Consider the following 21,174-nt stretch of genomic DNA (forward strand, 5'->3'; position numbering starts at 1 on the left):
CACCGCAAGGGTGGAGACACGTGCACGTTGGAACCGCCATTCCGAATCACACGGCGCTTGCCGCAGCAAGTCAGGGTAGCAAGACTGGGCGCTGTAATTTTCGCCGCAACACGGTTGACTCGCGAAGCTTGAATCATATCTATTTTGCATTGCTGGGTCTTCTGGGAAACGAAAGCTGCTATGTGTTGAGCACTTTGACCCAACAGCGACGGCACGGGACCGTTCAAGGGGTGTCTCCGCCATGTACGGCAATGTCATTTTAAATGCAGAGCATTTCTTAGCCTCGCCTGTTCCTGCGTCGGACGGTGTCAACAGTTCCGCGTCCGCAGCAGGAGCGCCTCTCCTTCCCTCCTCTCTCTCAACAGCAGCTGGCGCGCGCATGCGTCATAGTCAGCCCGTTCGCTCCGTCGCGGTCTCGGCGTAACAGGTGCGTGATAGCAGCGCGGCGGGGCGTGGAAGGGCGCGCGCTGCTTGCGCATGCGTGCTCTCCCCCCCGTACTGCTCTCCCTCTACTGCGCGCGCTGCAAATATAGCGGCCAGCGGTCGCTCGTATTTCAGTCACTGCGTTGCTCCTTCCTTCCTTGGTTGACGCTCGTGCCCATGTATACTCGTGTCTGCTACTCCAGCATCACGGAAGAAGCGATGGAAGCAACACTGCCTTCAATCAGTACTGAGGCCCCAATGCTCTGCATTTACTCTTGTTCCCCTCGCGGGAAGGCGCGGGAATATTTTTTTTTCATCTCCGCCTTGTACTATCGTTCGTTTCGGTCGGCCTTAGTGGTTTCACACTCGTTTTTTCCCCTCTCCATTTGGTCAACCACGCCGGCCTTATCTCGGGCGCGCAATCGGCTGGCCGAGTGGGTTATAAATAGCGCCGGACGTGACGGGTGTCGCGTAGCGCGCGGCGCTTGGCTGGCGAGCTAGCTCGGACGCTACTGCGGGGAGGGGGGCGCAACATAGACGTTGCCTTTTTTAAAAGTTGGGATTTCAGCTAAAGGCTCACAAATTACGCGAGAACGCGCTATATATAGTACTTTTTTAAATACGTTTTAAATGCAGAGCATTTCTTAGCCTCGCCTCTTCCTGCGTCGGACGGTGTCAACAGCTCCGCGTCCGCAGCAGGTGCGCCTCTCCTCCTTCCCTCCTCTCTCTCAACAGCAGCTGGCGCGCGCATGCGTCGTAGTCAGCCCATTCGCTCCGTCGCGGTCTCGGCGTAACAGGTGCGTGATAGCAGCGCGGTTGGGCGTGAAAGGGCGCGCGCTGCTTGCGAATGCGCGCTCTCCCCACCGTACTGCTCTCCCTCTACTGCGCGCGCTGCAAAAATAAAGCGGCTAGCGGTCGCTCGTGCTTCAGTCACTGCGTTGCTCCTTCCTTCCTTGGTTGACGCTCGCTCCACCCTAACGCTACTTTACTCTCCTCTCTCTACCCCAAACCAACACCAACGCAACTACAACCCAACTACCCACCCTAACGCGACTTTACGCGGCGTTAACGACCCCCAATGCTCTGCATTTACTCGAGTTCCCCTCGCGGGAAGGCGCGGGAATTTTATTTAGCCTACCTCTTACGTGAGACCGTGTAGTATGCCGGCATTTACCCGCACCCCGGTCGTACGACGCTTTCTCGCGGTCCCTTGAAAGTCGTATTATCAAGGTTCCACTGTATAGAAAACGCAAAATGAGGGAACTAAAAACGATGTTGTCTGTTGGCAAAGAACAGTCACGACCAAAATTGGCAAAGGATTTCAAAAAAACTTTGAAAGATAAACTTACTATTCACAAAAAAAAAAACACTCCGAGCAGCTGCAACGTTTTTATGCTATTTTCTTTAGTGCAGTTGTTCTTGTTTGGAGAAACAAAGGCCTGAGGCTATGAAAGCATGCACAGCATAATGACGTCAGTCACGAAAAAAAAATGACGTTATTGCCCACAGTAGAGACCACGCCATAATCGTAGACATCATAAAAATCAACATAGGTCAGATTTGGTTGGCTACACTGCGATGTTCCAATCAGCCCATAGCTTCTTCACGCTGCTGTCTTCTCGACCGGCGTGAATAAAGAAAGATTTTATAATCATTTTAACAGGTACTCTTGTACCTTACCTTCATTTGGTTTTGTAAACTTGGTGCGTGCTGTTTACTTTTTGCGTTGCTTCGGATTTGTTATGCATGCTTATCCAATATTTCTTGTTCTTTACCGTCCATAATAAATGTTTTCAAGTGCTCATTGGCAAAAGCGAAATTTGCCTGGCGCAGCCAAACATTGTGCACATTTTTCTTGCTTGCATATTAAAAACATATTCTATACACTTTTTGGGTTGTATTATAGTAACAGATTTTGTTGTGGGCGAGTTTTGTGGCTTTCACGAGTCTCTACGTCGTTTCGTAACACAATCTAGATTTTCCTTTTTATACCAAGGTAAAACAGCACTTTTATAGATAAATTTTAGCATCACGTACGGCCTCCTGCTAATTACATTGCAATAGTTGAGTTACTGAAAGAGAGGCTACGAAGAGAAAAGTTGTCATAATTACTAAAGTTTGATTTTGTTTTTCACACACTAATAAAATTTAATTTGTCCTCCATAGGCACCATCCATGGGGGCTTCCATGATGGCTATCGTAGTGGGAACATTCTAGTACACTTACTGCACTTCGATCCTTGTATGCCTTAGAAGACGCCAAAGTTTGTGATTTAGACGACTCATTTGTGGTTTAACGCCACCAACTGCTTCGGCTTGCGAACGGCATGAAAGATTCACAAGCGGGCAGTGAGTGTCCCTGCGCCACCAAACCATTGGTACATCATCTCGGATAGCGGCTGGTGGCAAGATTGTTTCAGTTGCCGCGTTTACTGCTGAGCAGCTTCGTCTTCACGTAGAAGTTTCAATATAAGAAATCGGTATACAGGTGGTCTATGACTGCGTTGACGCACGTGAGAAAGGCGTGTTGGCGATGTTTTGGGTACTTGGCTTTCCAAGAAAAATAACTTCATGCGTATTGTGGAAGGCAGCGGCCCCCGGTCTGTACACGCCTGGGAATGGAGGTTGCTTGTACACTTTAGCAGCAACATGCGAAACGGCCAGAGATAAAACCTTTCTCTAATGCACTCCTGGAAGTTGTGCAACCTACGAAGTTGTGAGGGACCGAGGGAATGCCGAAGATACATTAACTGAACATACACCTAAGTAATTATGCAAGCCCTGGAGGAAACGTCATCGATGGCTGAATCACTGCTGGATGCTGCTCGGAGGCGGAAGCTTCTTTTACGTTTGCCGCCCCTAGGTCCCCTTCAATTTCTCGGCGCCTGTTGCTGGTGGAGCTTCGAAATATACCAAGGCTGCCCCGCGGGTTCAAGGGAGGCCGCAATCCAATCTTACCATCCCACGAATGAGGCTCCTCCCTAATTTCTTCCAAGATGCGAATCGTGCAAAGACCAACCGCTCCCAAAATTCCGGTGAATTGACGTGCATTAGGTTGGGCAGCGGTGCTAGATGTAATCGAATACCTTTCTCAGTTTTCAAATGGAGTGCCGGAAGGAGTGTGCTCGTTCCATTGGGTTATTTCTAGGCACTCAAATTTACTGAAGTTTCTCTAACAACTTCCCTTCTTGAGATTGCTTACAATGGGCCTGCAAATAACTCCCTTTTCAGTGTGCGTTCGCCCAATAAGTGTAGAGCTACGGCCAGCTTCTGATTTTTGAAAAGCCAGCTTTGTCGCTGTGGTCTGGCGGGGATATTTTGTAGAATCATTAACAATGCGTGCGACAGGCTGAAAAACCAAGACTTTCGTGAACTCTTCCCCGAAGTGCTGGAGTTTATAGTGCATTTCTAGCTAAATGTACATTTGGCGCTCAAGGTGTGCTTCTTTATCAGATAATCTCTTCACATTAGACTAGGCTACATTGTTTGCAAGGTTCTCTTCTGTAGTCTTCACGAACACATATCTTCTACAACTCGGCTACTCCTCCCATCTGTCCCTTCTCTTTCGCTTTGTTTTGGTCGCATGTCATTTCCTTCATTAATAGACGACTAAAACAACACTTGGTGAAGAGGTTATGTGCTCATAGCAAGCTTGTTCTTCACAGGTACATAGCGATGGGAATATTTGGGAGAAAACACCTCCATGGAATACGTGCGTGCTACGTCTTTGTCTACCCTCTCACACGGTGGTTAAAAACTCATGCCATTAGCCAAGTATCTGCATGTAGGAGAGCCAAGGTTGTGCACACGATGTTAACGTATCTGGCGTTACTCGGAGGCAGCATCTTCTCTTGCTACTTACATTTATATCTCCCTTCGCTATCCTGGTGGCCCTTCTGGCGGCAATATTAACAAAATTGCTTTCTGCAAAGTTGAAACTGCGGTTAGGAAAGCCTTTCAGGAAATCTTTGGGAGTACCGCTTAAGTCCACTCCAGGCGCCTTCCGAGTAATCTGTGCAAATAAGCGAGCGGTTCAACCCGAAGGACCTGGTCCACACTACTGCTCTCTGAGAGGCCCGACTTCACCGATGTCAGAGCCCGAATTCTCTCCTCTTAGCGCTCGCGGAAACCATGACGTAACGGGTAGTTTTAAAGCTTCACCACAATCAGATGCGCCGATTCCGCGGCTAACTGCTGCGACGTCCCTGTTTTTTTGCTCTCAGAGGAGCACCATACTGCGTGGTGTGGTTTGAATTCACTGTCCTGAAGAAGGCGGCCGTTTTCATGGTGGTATGGCAGTAAAAATGAAATAAATCAATCCGTGAAGTCGCTCTGAAACGACGATTGTGTTTAATATAAGAATAATCGCTTTGCAGCTAGGAACTACGGACGGAAAGAAACGTTTGCATGAAAGTCATTATATATCTTTTGAAAAGAACGTTTGATAAGATTGTTGTTTTTAAACAAGAACACCGAATGAGGAACGCATGTAGGACATACCTGTGAGTAGCGACGGAGGTTTTCAGTTTTGCCGTAATCAAACCTGACCAGGTTTTGCGCGTTGTGTATCTGCAAGAGGAAACCGAAATTTTTGAAAGAAAATGACTACAATCACAGTACTAGAAATTTCGGTGTTTTCGTAACTGAAGGCAACACAGGTGTAAACTAACACTTGCCAACTAAAAATGCAAGTTATGCAACACAATCTCTTTCTGTGTGCGAGATGTTCCACATACTGCTTTCAGAACTCAGAAATAATTACTTTGTGTGCATAAAAGTGGAAGCTATGTGAATTGTCCATTTGATCGGAGCAGCCCGATCGATTTCGTAAGCGTCCGGTGCGAATGTCAGGGCCGGCGTAATATCCTGCGACATCAATTTGACGGACATAGAAAGAAAACAACAAAAGGACCAGAAGGGTATGCTGACGGGCCAGTTGGTACATTGTTAAACTAAGAAAAACAGCGCAAACGACGGGACGAAGAAAGGTAAGACTAAACACAGGCGCTGCCTGTGTTTAGTCTTACCACACAAACACAGCGCCTGTGTTTAGTCTTACCTTTCTTCGTCCCGTCGTTTGCGCTGTTTTTCGTAGTTTAACAAAAGGACAGTGAGCTCCCGATGTTTGTTCGCCTTGCGAAAGTACTTCGAAACCAATGGCTTTGTATTTCTCTAGAACGGCGCGCTTTACCAACAATAGCGCCGATGTGGGGAGAGCCGGAAAGAAATATTCGTGGCTATTACTTCGTGACACTTAGGGGTACGGACAAGCAATTTGTAATAATTAAACAAACGTCACATACCTCCTCGCGGATACCAGGACAAACTTGTCAGAAGGTCTATCTCAAAGCAACGGTTCCAAGTTATGTACTTTTGTTACCAGTGCGTTGATTACCAACAGGCCCACCGCGAGCCCGCCACACAAAACTTGCCTGGGCCCAGTAGTGGCTATTGTTTCCCTGTTTTGTTATGTCGAATATTTTTGACATAGGCTTACGTTTTACAGCTGTAACGCTGATGTCGATATCTGCACGAGGCAGCGGTTCGTTCTACCACTTCAGCTTTCTAACTGCCTCTCCTCAAAGGAGCATAACAGTTTTCGAGATCCTTTTCTAGGTAAGCGCAGCCCTAACGGCTACGGATCTTTTCATGGCTTTTTGGTGTTAGGAACGACTAAGGAATGCAACCGGCAGCCATATTCGAACGTTCATCGATGATACATTTGGACAGCGTCGGCGAACATCGAAAGCTTGCACATTTGGGCATCCAAACTGTACATGGTAGTCTGGAAAGAACGGATACTGTGGTTGAAAGAAATTTGCTCCCACGTAATTATATCTCAGTGTGAAACTCTATAACAATTACAGTAATACCTCGTTAACTCTTACTCGCATATTTCGAAAAATCGGCTAAGTCGAAATTTTCCGCAGTACCGAACCATTTCCTATACATCCCATCCATTTGTTGCCCTTTATTTCGAAGTATTTTCGGGCCAAACGGCGGATATCTCGAAATGTTGACTTAGAAGGGAAAGAAAATTTCATCGCCAAGGACCGTTCACAAGATTCGCGCGATGCTGCCGCGCCTAGGTCCCTCAATTTTTTTTTCTCGTCTCCATTGTCTGGACCGCCGGCCACTCCGGCCTGGCAGGGAATGAGGCGGCCCACGCCGCAGCCCGCGCACTCATTACCCGGGCACTTCCCTCGCCTAGCCTCGACCAAATAACTCCTCCACCCCCAGACCCAGCAGCCCTGACACCTCTCGACCCCACGTACAACTCCATCCTCTCCCACCACACAAACTCCCGACGGCGATACCCGCCCCCCCCCCCCCCCTACCCTTCCCTCACCGCCCAACAGGCCTACATCCTCCGCCGACTACAGACCGAAACATACTTTAACCACATCATTCTATCCCACATTTCCCCTTCTCTCTTTCCACCCGACTGCCCACATTGTCACATCCCTCTCAACACCTACCACCTCGTCTTCTCCTTCCCCCAACACCCACATCCCCACCCCTTTCCTTCCCTTGAGCAGTGGAAGTCCGAGCTGACCAGCTCTGCACCGGAGCGCCAGGTCGCCCTGGTGCGGCGCGCACTGGAGGCAGCCCGGACAAGAGGCCTCCTGGACTTAGGAGGCTAACCACGCCCTTATACCCCTTCCCTTTAAGCTCAATAAACGTTTTGCCATCCATCCATTCAGACGAGCTTACCACAAAGCCGATGTTTTCTCCGAACGGGAGGTCTGAGATTAGAGGCATATCAACTGCATGAAGCAACCCTGTGGCAGGTCATGTCAGGGTAGAGACATGGGCCAAGCGGCAGACGTACAGCGCACTAGACGATAAAGGTGTGTCGTGCGGAGAAAAACCCAGTGGAGAGAGCGGGTCCCTTTCGAGATGAAAAAAATTTAATGGAGCGCAGGCTTCCCGCCAAGAACTCCTATTGCAGCCAGCATGACAGGTAAGTAAATAGCAGCGCCTTTTTTGCAGTAAACTTGACAGTTCATGGCAATTCGCGCTACTTTGCTTATTTTTAAAATCCTCTTATCTCGAAATATTTCTCGGTTTTTACTACTTTAAGTTAACGAGGTAATATTGTATTTACTGTACTCGTTAATGGGATGAAAAGAAGACGACTAGTCTCAAGCAGAAAAGTAGTTAAATTTCTGTAGCTTTACCTTGTCGTGTATTAATACAGTGTGTCGGAATGTCTTGAGCGGCAGCATTTAAATTCCTGGTGTACTCAGTCCACTACTGCTTTGAATGATTTTCCAGTGAACTTTGTTGTTTATTTCGAGATGAGAAGATATTGCTTAACCACCTATACAACATTTTACTGACGTAAACTCGAAGAAATGTTACCTGCATGATGAAATCATGGTGTACATCTCAGTTAGACTGAGAGTATTAACCACTTCCAGCTCCAGTATGCCCGACGACATAAATATTGTCGCTGGGTGGCCTCAGACGGTGGCCGTGTTTGCCATAGGTCAGCGGCGCTCCCAATACCGCCATACTGGTTCCTACATGTTTCTAGATACAGGGTTTTAGAAGCTTTCTGACCGTGCCCTTCTTTTCCTTATGGTAAATGCTTTGTGTTTCTATGTGAATATGTACCGAAGAATGACGCATACTAAAGAGCTGCACTCATCTGTATTAGGAGTCAGTAGGGTTTCTAGCACAAGTGCGGAATATTTATATTCAATCATTTTTCTTAAAACGCCGAAAGCACTTGTGTTGTGGTTGTTTCGCGAACGATACTTAAAATTGTAAGGCTTTATTTTGTTTTAGGCACTAGATAAGCACGTAGAACTACCTTAGAGGGGTCATAAAATTGAGTGGCTCGATATATTTGCAGAGCAAGATAAGTAGGGTTATTGTGACGGCAATTGCCTTAGGTGTGCTGATGACATAAGTACGGCAACGTTCTATATTGATACAGTAACCGAACAATTATCATATGAGGCCTCGTGCTTGAAAGTGAATAGTTCTTACCTGGGTGTAATGTAAGGTTGTCTGACTCGATGAACCAACTGGGAAATTGGCTTCGTATACCGGAATACGGGTCTGCAGTAAACGGACACATTATTATTTTTAAAAATTGACTAACTATGAGTCTTTGTTCTTGCATTGTCACTTACCGTGACGCTTACACAGCACCTCAAAAGCAATACCCACAGCCAATTCGTGCAGTATTTCCTCGCCATAATTTAAGCCGTTTTGAAAAGTACCGCAAAACGTGGCGCAGTTAGACCTTACGCCTATGAAAGTACTGAAAATTTTTTGGCTGAGGCGTAAACTCGTCTACACGCCATAGTTATTCCACTGGCTGTGAACGCAGGCCTGGCATCTCCACTGGCTCGAATACGAGTAAGCGAGGGCATCACGCTCTGATTGGCTCGGACGCGTCATGTGGCTGCGAACAAAATAGAGAGTTTTAGCTGACCGTTTCTGACGGCCCGCTCCGCTCCGATAGCAAGAGGGAGCGCCATTGCGTATGCGTGGCAAGCTAGCGCGGTACTGGCGATACCGGAGCGGGGCCCGCTCCGCTAATCGGGGCCTCTTAGCGGGTCGTCGCGGCAGCTTACGCTACCGTGGGGAATTTTAACATGGCTACCCCCGCGCTGCGAGCGCGCTACGACGAACTTTGTTTCTTCGATTGAAACACGACCGACGAAGCCGCGAAAGCGCCTCCGAATAGGCAATGGTGCCACACACCTTAAACATGTTTAGAACGGAAGCGAAAAACGTCGACCGAAGCACGGGGCTTCTTTTATGCAGCGCCGAGAAATACAGCCTTGGCTTGGCTATTCCAAAGCTTATCGGCTTGTTTATTGGTATTTAGAAATATTATACCATGTGAGCGACTACATTATACAAAAAAAAGGTTAAATGAGCCCAAGAAACACGGTATTTGGCTTTGTTTTGGCGACCAAATACAAATTCTTATGTTTCCTTTAGGGGGAAGTTTTGATTTACAGGCACACGCGAAACGACCAGTCACGCGAATCATTCCCCGCTGAGGGAGATACGGTTATCGCTTAGCTAAAAGCCTTTCGTCTTGACGCTCCGGTTGTACTGAGCGGGCCGTCAGGAGCATAACGGAGCGTCAAAAACAGTCAGCTAAAACTCTCTAATGATGCGGCGGCTTGCCATCCACGTTACGTGTGCAGCGGTCCGACGATAGGGCCGAAAGCGATTCCATTTAAATGTAAACATTCTTGCTACGCTGCACATTGAGGGCAACAGACCGTCCGTCCTTTTTGTGTGCTGTGGAACTGATGTGCAAATGACTGTACAGCTGTGAGACATTTCGTTTATTCGTTAACATCCAGTGTCATCCGATGTTTTCACTGTTTCCTGCTTTTTAACTATTGTGTATGCCCCACTTTCGCCCATCAACTTTCCGTACCGCTTGGTCAGCTGTCTGGTCTTCCGTCTCCACCGCGTGTCCCTGCTACTCATATATATGTACCTAAACACCCTCGCTGTCCATTTTGCGTTCTCCATGTTGTCCGAAGTCGTCCCTCACATTTTATGTTGCTTTGCGCCTTCATTGCCGGATAAGGCGCGCAGCCCATTTCATCTTGTACCACTTTGTTCGTAGTATTGCTGTAGATCCGTAGGAGCAGTCTGCCTACAGCCCTCTGATTTACCTCCAGGCCCGCTTCGGTCTCTGGTTACATGCACAGTGTCGAATTTCTGAAATTTAATGCTGGTACCATGACCCCTTGCCAAACTCCCCTTCCAATCTATAATTTGTAGCAGCCCCACTTTGATCTATGCTTCATTATAGCCGCGTTCCGTCTTCCTTTCATATTAAGGTGAGCCTCACGCGCATCCCCGTAATCTTCGCTGTCGGTACGCCACACTCATAAATATTTATAGTATTTCACCCCTCGTATTTCTACTTGTTGCACTGATACTGTTTTGTGCTCCGTGTCGTCATTAAAGACCACGACCCAGATTTTTCTCTGCTGAAGGATAGCCCTAGGTGCGTCACTTCACAGCATATATACACCAAGCCCTGCATACTGTGGTACCGGGGTTCTTGCACCCGGCCGCGGTTCCCCAGAAAGACACCGAGCCCCCTCGATCACACCTTTACTGGGAGTCCCGCTCCGCCAAGGTACACTGCTCAGCCGATCCGGCTGCACACACGTCGCCCAGCCGAGTCCGCCATGTTCCGCCCTAGCTCGTCCCGCGCCACCTCTTCATCCTCAGCCGGCACATGTCCATCCCGTGGGATTGTCCCCCGCCACTATTGCCGGATTACCACACTCTCCCCCCCTCCGAAGAAAAGGCCGACGCTGGCTGCCCTCGGCTGCAGTCGTCGGCACTCTCGAGGGACTCCAACGGCTCAGCCCGGATGGCAGTAGACCGGTGCCACAGGTGGCCCCCTAAGACCCGGGGGTCCTTGCAGAAGGTCCAAACGTGGCAAGGTCCTGTCCGCGGGCCATGCTCCACGGGTCGCGTCGGCACTCTCGAGGGACTCCCACGGCTCAGCCCGGATGGCAGTAGACCGGTGCCACAGGTGGCCTCCTAAGACCCGGGGGTCCTTGCAGAAGGTCTAAACGTGGCAAGGTCCTGTCCGCGGGCCATGCTCCGCGGGTCGCGTCGGCACTCTCGAGGGACTCCCACGGCTCAGCCCGGATGGCATTAGACCGGTGCCACAGGTGACCTCCTAAGACCCGGGGGTCCTTGCAGAAGGTCTAAACGTGGCAAGGTCCTGTCCGCGGGCCTTGCTCCGCGGGGGTGGTGTCCGGCGCAGTCGTCAGCAGCTGTCCGCCTCGAGCTCCTGCCTCATCTTGGCGAACTCCTCCTTGGTCATGGAGCCATCGCCCTCGCCGAGCTTCTGGAGCTTCTCCCGCGAGGCGTCGAAGTCCGGCCGCGGAGGGGCCGGGGGAATGATCATCCCGGCGTAGTCCTCGCTCTCCTCCAGGGCGTCATGGAGCCAGATGAACTCCTCGTGCTGCCGAAGCACAGAGAACTCCGGCCTCTGGAAGTCCGACAGCGTCGTCTTGGTGTGGACAATGAACTTGACCTTGTCCCTCTAGCTGAGGGCATCCGAGATGTCCACCACCAGAGACTGGTCCGCCAGGTCGATCGTGTCTGACCACATCTTCAGCGAGCTGTCGGTCACATTTGCCGCGGAACACCAAAACGAGGAAGAAGACCACAATGCCCTTCCTAGGAACCACGGCCGGCCCCACGTTCAGGGCGCCAAATGTGGTACCGGGGTTCTTGCACCCGGCCGCGGTTCCCCAGAAAGACACCGAGCCCCCTCGATCACACCTTTACTGGGAGTCCCGCTCCGCCAAGGTACACTGCTCAGCCGATCCGGCTGCACACACGTCGCCCAGCCGAGTCCGCCATGTTCCGCCCTAGCTCGTCCCGCGCCACCTCTTCATCCTCAGCCGGCACATGTCCATCCCGTGGGATTGTCCCCCGCCACTATTGCCGGATTACCACAATACATATCCGGTTGTACGCCATAAACAGTGTGTCGCCTGCATACATTAATCCTAGAACCCGTTGCTCCACCACCTGCCCATTTTTAATGTATGATAAGTCGAACCCCAGCGTACCGCTCTCTGGATATTTTTCTAGCCAGAGAGAAAGAGAGAGAGGAAATCATAGGTTTCGAACCATTGTAGGTGTATGCAGGCCTACTGCATGTTATCCCGCCCCACGCTATTTGCACTTGGTTCTCCAGGTATTGCTCCTTCAGTAAGTTAAGAAATTGTGCCCCCAGTCCCTCGCCCACCAGGATATTGCGTAGCCGCTCCCTGTCTTCATTATCATACGCCGCTTTAATGTCCAGAAAATCTAACCACAAAGACCGGTGTTGCATCTTCACCACCTCTATGCTTTGGCTCATTACAAATAAATTGTCATCTAGTCATTTGTCGTTTCAAAACTCATTTTGGAGTTCCCTTAGTATCCTATTTTCTTATAACCACTGCTGTAGTTAAAACTTCAATGCCGGCATGCCTAACCTGTACAACACTGACGTAACGGTGACTGGCGTGTGCACACTCGGCTTAGTGCGGTCTCCGTCGCTCTTGTGCATTACGTTCGTCATGCTCATTTGCCACGTGTCCGGTATTGCCTTCTTTTCTATCCCAGTGCTGATGGCTTGCAGTAGCTGTCCCTTGCTTTTTCGCGCTAATTAGTTAATCAACTCCATCGGTATCCCATCTGTGCCTACGGCGGTACTTTTGTGGACCTTTGTTTTATGAACGTTTATTTTGCCACAGGGCATATATATGGGATTATGAGGTGATAATGATTAGATGAAAATGAAAATGTTCGCTTCGCAGATGAAGTCAAGGAGTGAACGATGATGGCGCCCATGTATCCATGCGGCGTATGCGGAGGCGTCGTCTACGCGTAGGCCCGTCACCGCAAGGTGTCGCAGTCTCGTCGGCCTCAAGGCGAGGCAGGACCACAGCAAGTGGTGAAGGTCGGCAATCACGTCGCTGCGGTGGCACACTGGGCAACCAGGGTTTGTAAAGGAGCCTCGGTATTGAGGCCAGTGGCGGGTCACGGCGGGAGTTAAGGCCACCCCCCCCCCCCCACCCGAATCCTCCTGAGCGCAACCTCCTCTGCACGGGTAAGACCCGGGGGGAGGGTGGCAGCACACGGTGGAATGAGAGCACGTGTGCGGCGCCGGAGGTGTTCTTTTCTCGTCACCAGGAGAGTAGCATCATCCAGCTCTAACGGGGAAGTCGGAGATGGAACGGATGCTGCCAGTCGGGCTGCTACGTCTGCCTTGCAGTGTTCTGTGAGTAGGTCACGTGGAACCCATTCAATCAGGATCTTGTGAGCAATTCCTGCCGCAAGTTGATGAATACTCTGAGCCAGCACAGGGCTACGACTAACTACCCGTAGTAGGCGGACTGCTTGTAGAGCATCGGTGCGAACTACGATGCGCGCCCCAGGCTGCAAAGTGATTCCGGTTACAGCAATCATAGCCTCTCTAATGGCTACAAGTTCTGCACAGAACGATGATGGAGGTTCCGGGACCTTAAATCTGGACATCTTGCTGAGGGCTGGATGGCTAGTGCAATGAAGGGCAGTTGAAATCACAGTCTCTTGTATACTGGCGTCAGTGTATAATATGATAGAGCCGGGTGGAAGGAGGCTATCCGTGTCGGCGATGCGTTGTCGGCGAAGTGTATGTCTCACTCCCCCGGTTTTCATTCCGCTAAAGCAAAGAGGCGCTCCTCCGGGGCTCCTCTTTGCCACTTCGGACCCCTCTTTCACAACGATTATTCCAACTGTTATTCCCCTCGCCATCACCGACGCCTCTCTCACGAGTTGCGCAGTCGGCTGACAGCGGCCGTAGCGCCATTGTCGGATGATTGCAGGGAATCAACAGCAGCGCGAATGGGTGTAAAAAAGCCGAAAGTTGCCGCCGCCGCCGCCGCCGCCGCCGCCGAGGATGTAGCCGCGGCCGTTGCCGTCTCGAATGCCTCCCCTCCCACGAACTGTTGGTCCCTGCCGGTTGAAAGGAGCTTGCCCCGTTGTAATGCCGGCGTGAGCATAAACATTTTTTTTTACTTGACAGCCATTCTGAGCGACACTTACGCGTCAGCAGTCCTTGTTGACCAGCTGGTCATAGTTCGTGTGGTGGAAGAACAATAATACATCTTATTCTGGACGCATATGAAGTCTTTCTATCTCTCTTCGCCGGGGTATTTCACGTTTAATTATACGCCCACGCCCGGTTGCTGGCTTAGGCGTCCACGGGTTGGGGGTGGAGCGAGGGGAACGCACGCACAGCAGGCCGTGATGCCGCTACCGATGGCGTACCCGTTGCAGAGGTGGCAGAATTAACCGTGGAAATCATAGGCCTCGCAGCATCCTGTCAGCTTTCCAGCGCAATCGAGCGGTTTAGGTCAGGGTTGGTGTTTTGTAAAGACAATAAGATGAATACGACATCGCAGCGAATAGGTCACCGACGTGTGTGTCTGCCAGAATAAAGGTCCTGGTCTTCGAGGTGTTACCTCACTATGGGATGGACGTATGTCGTTCGCTTGGAGGAAGAAGAGCGGAAACTGAAGCTGCGCCAGCCCAAAGAGAAGCGTAAATGGGCGCGATAACAACGGAAAGGCGGTGTCACCGCCATTGCCACCTCAAGCTTTAGCTGGCTTAGTAGCGGCGAAGCCCTCCCGGATGAACAGCAACTGGCCCGCTTGAAACGCAGACGTGGGCCAACGTCATTTGTTCAGCGTAAAGGGATTTCAGAGCGACATGTTCGCAACTGCCTTTCACTGTTAAGAAACCGCTGATGACCGGTTGCCAGTTTATGTGTTTACTCGTTTAGGGAGATAGGAGGGGGAGATTTTAGTGAGATGGAAGTTCATGCGCAGCTAAAGGTTTCATGCCGTTACCGTTGACATGCCCGTTGGGTTTGCGTGAGATTGAAACGAGGCCATCAAAAAACCCATTGGGCCCATCCTGTGTCCTCAGTGGTAGAGCGGATTGCGTTGGAGTGTAACACAAACAGTAAGGTGCCTACGACGCCGGAGGGAGAGACACAGGTCTCCGTTTGTCTACAAGGATAAAGCTCGTGTCTTTCCAAATCGCGTTCATGTAATTGGCTAGGAAGAATGATCAGTCGTAACTTACAAATAAACGTGCTGTGTTTTGTGAACTCCGTGGAGGACGTGCAGCTTTGCAGGACGTCCTTCTTCACAGAGTGCCCGGAACTAATTTTTTTCATTTTGTTCTTTGCTCTCCTTACCCACCCATAGGTACGACACTCCTAAAGCAACCTACCCCCAACTATCTCTTTTGCGCACACATGTTCTTTACAATCTTCTTTCACTCTTCTCCAATTAGCCCCCTGCCGTATAAGCATACCAACTCCTTCGCCTTTCCTCCACCCAGCCTCTACTCTAATTACTCTACTCTACTTTCTCTGCTTGCTTTGACTTATTTGTGCTGCACTGCTTGGTAAGTATTGTGGACATGGACGGTGGCCTGGCCCGTAAAATGTTTCCTAGTGTGGTGCGGAGTGTAGGTTGGGATAGTCGGATCTACAAAGGTCGTACAACCTGGAATCTTACAGGGTGTGCGCATTTCTTGCAGAAGGAGGGCAAGGGGCTTTTGTATACATCGAGGAGTTCCATGTGGTACTTCACAGTTTTGGGGAAGATTTGGGGAATTGAAGGTCAATATAGCGCGGTCTGACTTTTCTATTTTGCACCTTTAGGACTTCGGGTTGTTCACAACGCACCCGGCTCAGGATGGTCTCGTTACTATCAGCCGGGTCGATCTAAATGACGCCGCGCACGGCTTTTTTGAGGGTATTATACTGATTACAAGTTCTATCGTTTCGGTCTTTCCGTTCTGGCGGAGGAAGAACTGGTCAATTTTGGTCAGCCTGTTTGCGTGCACCTCATCATAAACAGCAATGTGAGCACTGTGAGAAAAAGTGACAGCGGCCATTTCTGCGAGCTCCGCACTTCTAGCAGTTTGTCCTAATATGGAAGCGATCGCATGTCGTAGGATTGTCCTAATGCGTGTTTTTACCAACGGCCTCAACTGCAACGCGTATCTGAACCGACTCACCCTGTCATCTCGTGTTGGAAAGAAACCAGAACCAAGCAAAAGTAGCGTTGTCAGGCATGGCACTTTGAAAACGAAGACGCTTTGTAGTGCGGAGCTCAATGCGATACGGATGAAATAAAACTTTTTTACCTTGATGTGTTACTGTTGAGAGAGTATTTAACGTACGGACACTGCACGTTCTTTCTTCTGCTTTATTTCAGAGGAACGACCTCTTTTTGGGAGTTTGGTTTCTGATACGGACGTTATATAGCCACATGGCGAATAACATCCACTTGAAAGTTAACAGACAACTTGAGATGCCGCTTTTCCTGATTAGCGAACCCTTTAAATAATTATTTCTCAATAAGAGTAATGAGGAGGTAGAGAGGGCAAGTACCACTTACACTGTTCAGCTGCTTGGGGTTTACTCCAAACACAAGCGCGATAGGCTTCCAGCACAGAGTTCTAACGGGGGAGTCGCAGAATGTGGCAATCAACCATTTGACGAGTGGGTTTGACACAAACATGCCTCCTCGGGTCAAAAGGTCGGTCACGCCCTGCAGTAAAGAAAGTTTTCATCAGTCGAATGATATTTATATTACGAAGTATTTGACGCCGTAAACGCAATCTGCAATACTGCCGCTTAAAGATTTCTCTCTTTGTTTTGATTTGTGGCTGAAAAGGTTATCTCTAGCACAGAATCTCATCGTGTGATTTGCTCACACGCCTTGCAGTTTCTACTTTATTTTTGTTGCTGCTTTCCTACAAGGCACAACCTTATGTATTTTACTCCGTCAACTGATACAAAACCGGTCAGGAGCCGCGACACCTGTCGAAGTACGTCATCACAGCGCGCGAAAAACGTGAAGTCCAAGAAAGAGAGAAAATCTTTTGAAGAAGTTCGCAAGTAATCTTACGGACGCATACAGCAGTGGTATTTGGCGTTGGTACTATGTGGCCTCTTATTCCATGTGTTGGATTCGCATACCTAGTACGTTCCGAAAGCCTGGGAGATTTAGGAAGAAGTTCAAAGTGACGAAGGTCCTCCAAAACGTAGCCCCTCTTAACAGAACAGAAAGGAAAGGCATGAATATGATGTCGGGCTAATGAGAAAAGGATAATAATAAAGCGAAGCCCTATACGGCTAGACCAAAAGAAAATCCGGCGTTTCCAGGTAGACAGACACCTCCTTGGAGCGCCCCCTCCCACGTTCGCGTTCTCAAAAACCCTGGTTTGAGATGAATGAGAGGTAAGAGGAGGGAGAAAAAATACCGCATGATATAGCCGAACGTCTTCGCTTGTCATGCAAAAGCATTGCTTTATAAGAGCTGCAATGGTTGCTGGATAGTTGGTTAATGGTTTTTCAATAAGCAATACTTGCGTGGCTGAAGGACGGGAGACAGGAGGGGGCCAAGAACATGCCCTCAGTTTTGCAACTGAATACTGCGGTCAAGTTTTACAAGCTGCCACCTACGATTGAAAAATCATGCACTCCTCCGTCTAACGACTCAGATGGTTTATCGCAAAGCTTTCTCTTGTGGGTTTCTTGGTTGGCTTCTGGATTTAAAATTTGACTAGATGAGCTTTCGATTTGACCAGAACGCAGTTTCTTCTTTATCACAGCATCCTTTCTTTTTAGCTTTCCCATTCGATTTCGCATGAAGAAAGCTTCCCGTTCAACCATGGGCGCCGTTAGACGAAGGGCTGGATGCTTTTTCTGTTTTAAATTTGGACTTCCATGCACCACTCTCCAAATACTAGCTGCTTCCAGCGTGTCGGAAATGCGTCTGTGCTGGAGAACTCGGGCTGATGCACACCTGTTTTAAACAAGTCCCGTGTTTTTTGGATTCTTCGCATAACATTACACGATTTGTTTAGGTACTCGGCAGAGAATAGTTAAGCAATAAAAATACAGGCTGACGTTAACACTGCCATATTTTTAACTATAGGTGGCAGCCTTTCGTGGCAGACTTTAGTGGTAAAATGGGAAGTTGAGGGGCGATGGTTTTTAACTTGAGCTGTTGGGTAGTTGAATAATTTTGGCTCTTGATAAAATGACCACTACAAATGTTTAATTTATTTGTTCCTTAAGGGCCCGAAGGCATTACATAAGGGGAGTTTTGCCCCTGTTCTCAGATTCCTATGCTGTCACTCATGAAAACCGAAGGCACAAAGCTCACAGTTACAGAAAAAGTGTAAGCTGTCGCGCCGTTGCCACTGCCATAAGGTATTCGATTTCGTACGTGACTTTCTCTTCAAAGCACACGTATCGAGGTATCCCATCGGTAAGGCTGTGGTTGAAACCGTAGTCACTGAAACCCGTAAAGATAAGTTAAAGCAGTATAAATGAATACTAATAGTTTTATTCCTACTCAGATCGGGTAGAGCCAGGCGCAGAACGCTGCGAAAAGCGCTCATGTCAATGTAGCCTATACGCAACCTTAGAAACGTCCGACAAGTTTACGTAGCCGTTCGTGCATCTAAGAACCCAACACATCTCTCTAGACCTCGTTTCGCCGCACATATCTGCTCACAACACCCTCTTAACATTCAAAGCACCGAAACAAGCACGGCAAATACAACGTAAGGCTGCGTAGTCAAATACACCGGCTCATTCCACTAACGAGGGGAACACCGAGTGGTGGCGCCACCCGTCCAGATGCCCTGTTCCTATGGGGTTTACGTTGTGAAAGCGGATGTGTTTTCTTCTCTTGTGGCTCACCTTTATCAATCTGGCAAAAGGAGCTGCAAACCGCGCAGGGGACGTGAAGTGTGTCGTGTTTCCGATAGCACCATATCCCAACAGAATGTTCACCTGGAATTAGAGAGTGCATATTAATTATGCCGACGGGAGCTATAGCTCACAATTACAGTGTCTGTTACATGAAATACTCCTATGTTTGTAGACCGTTCTCCCGTTTCCTAATCCGGAAAGCGACTTTTCTTGGAAACGTCTGATTGCCTTATTTTTCTTGACAAGAACTGTAATTTATCTACAATTCTCCAACTACACCGGAATCTCAACGTAAGATTCAGCTAGGAATGGACGCGCGAATACCTACGAGACAGTTTACTTTAGGGGTAAATACACAACAGCCTTTAAAGCTTAATCGACGCCCTTAGAGGCAGTAAAGCCCACCTGTTAAACGGCCTTCGGTGTGCAGACGGCTTCTGCATGATTAAGAGAGATTCTATCAGAGTTTCACCACGTCCACTGCCCCCAGTAGGTATTCCCGGTGTAGTGACCAATAGTGTCCTACATAAGAGGCTGTTGCACCGTATATAAAGAAACGCGGCCTTTCTCATTTGACCTGAGGGAACAGGGAAGGTGAAAATTAAAAAAAAAGGTGATTTTTGATAGAGTTAGAACTCATGCCCTTATCTGTACAGTGGGACATGTGTCCTGCTTTCGTGCGCGGTTAATGTAACCCTAAAATAGCCTTTTTGGGTAGCTAGGTGGGAACCAAACACACCTCATTTTACACGTACGCGTGATCAGTACTTCCACTGTGTTGATAAAAAGAGATAAAAGTGCTGATTTGCTCTAGGTTCAACGGAAGAATGACCGCTTTTCTGGCAACACAAAAAAAAGCTGCGTAGTTTTCTGTTATTAGTCAAATAAATCTTGAGACACGGTCGGAATCTCCCGTGGCGCGCGTAATTTGCTCCTCCATCGGCATGCGTTTATTGTTTACTATGACACTGAATTTTTTACCCTAATCAAATGGCGAAAACAAATGAAAAATGAAGGAAGCTCACACCCACGCGTAAGACTTGGAGTTAGCGAAGCTGTACGCAACCTACACAACCATAACTACTTTTTCAGGCCCACGATTGCAGCCGATTTGCTTCTTATTCGCTGCCGCAACGACGTTTACTCCACCAGTGTTGGTATGAGTGTGAGCGTCCTTCATTTTTTGAAAGTGATAATCATTCCGCATCCCCTTGGAGGGGCGTACGCTATTACGTGTGTTTCTCGTTCCGATCAAGTGTTGTCCTGGTTACAGCGAACCCTGGGGTCTTTCTCGTTTCGAACAAGTGTTGCGACGATTATGGCGAACGCTGGATTTTTTGGCAAATCTTGGCCAACCTTCCTAAGTAGGTATGCTTGGCTTGACAAACGTGCGGAGGGGACGCTGGGCGGTCGCAGCCACGCACGCCCTCGAGTTCGCTAAAAATTTCTTGAAATTTTTAACTGCGGACACAAACCTCTAACGATTTATTAAACAGCTTCGCTCTTAAAATGCTTCGAACGTGAAACTTTAATTATCGCAGAAATCTATTCCCCGTGACATGGCGTCCTGAAAGGCACCCCGATGCTGGACCCAGCCGGACTCTAACGGGCGACGAATTTACTTCGCAGAAAAGGCTAAACGCTCATTACAAAAGAGACGCGCAAAGCTTGACAGTAGACCAACAAAAGAAGTAATAACTGTGAACGTGACTACATTTCTTAGGATACTGAACACATTGGTGCACACATTGGTGTACATTCTTAGAATGAAAATTTGTACTAAAGAGCTTTTTTCACAGCCGAGCTGTTTCGGACGACACAAATCGGTCCGGCGTAGAAAGAAAACCCGTACCGCACGTGCATGAGTGCCTTGCGGCGACCGCCTGGCGTCTTTCAGGCTTACGCGTGTGCTCAAACCACATAAGGTGCTCCCGGTTTCGCAGTCGTCATCGTGTAGAGACCGGCGTCATTCAGGCTTGCGACTGGGAATACGCCACATGATGAGCTACCGCTTTCGTTGTCGTCGTGTAGAGACCGGCGCGCCACGGGTCCGCCGAGCCGAAGACGATGAGTACGAATCTGTCACGCCATCCTTTCACAATCCACATGTGAGACGGTTGTTGAGGAACTGGGCCCCAGGCCATGGCACCGCTCAGAACGCCTTTTATTCCCACCTTCGTCCTCCCCTCGCTAATGATGGTGATAGTTCTATGCTCTTCCTCGTCCTCTTTCCTTAACATACTCCCGCCCGCGACAATGGTTCTTGTGCAGACATTCAGAAAAACTGTGGAGGAAACACCACTAAAATAAATGAGGGCCAGTTCAGCATTCAGTTATCGTTTCGTCCGGTCGGTCTCAGCTCGTCCGTCACTTCCTTCTCCAACGATGCTTTGAGCTGTGGTGTCGCTTCCTAGTAACCGCTCTGTTGAACACGGGCAACGGAAGCCCATCAAA

At 49.1% G+C, this 21,174-nt stretch overlaps 1 protein-coding gene across 1 annotated transcript in view; it reads right to left on the bottom strand.

Moving 5' to 3' along the window:
• The window catches only part of LOC144168068 (lipase member N-like), a 31,887-nt gene that overhangs the window by 1,358 nt on the left and 9,355 nt on the right, over nt 1-21,174 (bottom strand). Inside the window, exons 5-8 of the mRNA XM_077697152.1 lie at nt 18,709-18,801; nt 16,391-16,543; nt 8,421-8,492; nt 4,923-4,991 (exon numbers count right to left, since the gene is read on the bottom strand). Coding sequence (XP_077553278.1) covers nt 4,923-4,991; nt 8,421-8,492; nt 16,391-16,543; nt 18,709-18,801 — 387 coding nt within the window. The remainder of the gene's footprint in view (nt 1-4,922; nt 4,992-8,420; nt 8,493-16,390; nt 16,544-18,708; nt 18,802-21,174) is intronic.

Source organism: Haemaphysalis longicornis, unplaced genomic scaffold (assembly GCF_048455015.1).
Source record: "Haemaphysalis longicornis isolate Haplotype H1 unplaced genomic scaffold, Haemaphysalis longicornis Haplotype H1 scaffold_2, whole genome shotgun sequence".
In the NCBI taxonomy this organism is placed as follows: Eukaryota; Metazoa; Arthropoda; class Arachnida; order Ixodida; family Ixodidae; genus Haemaphysalis; species Haemaphysalis longicornis.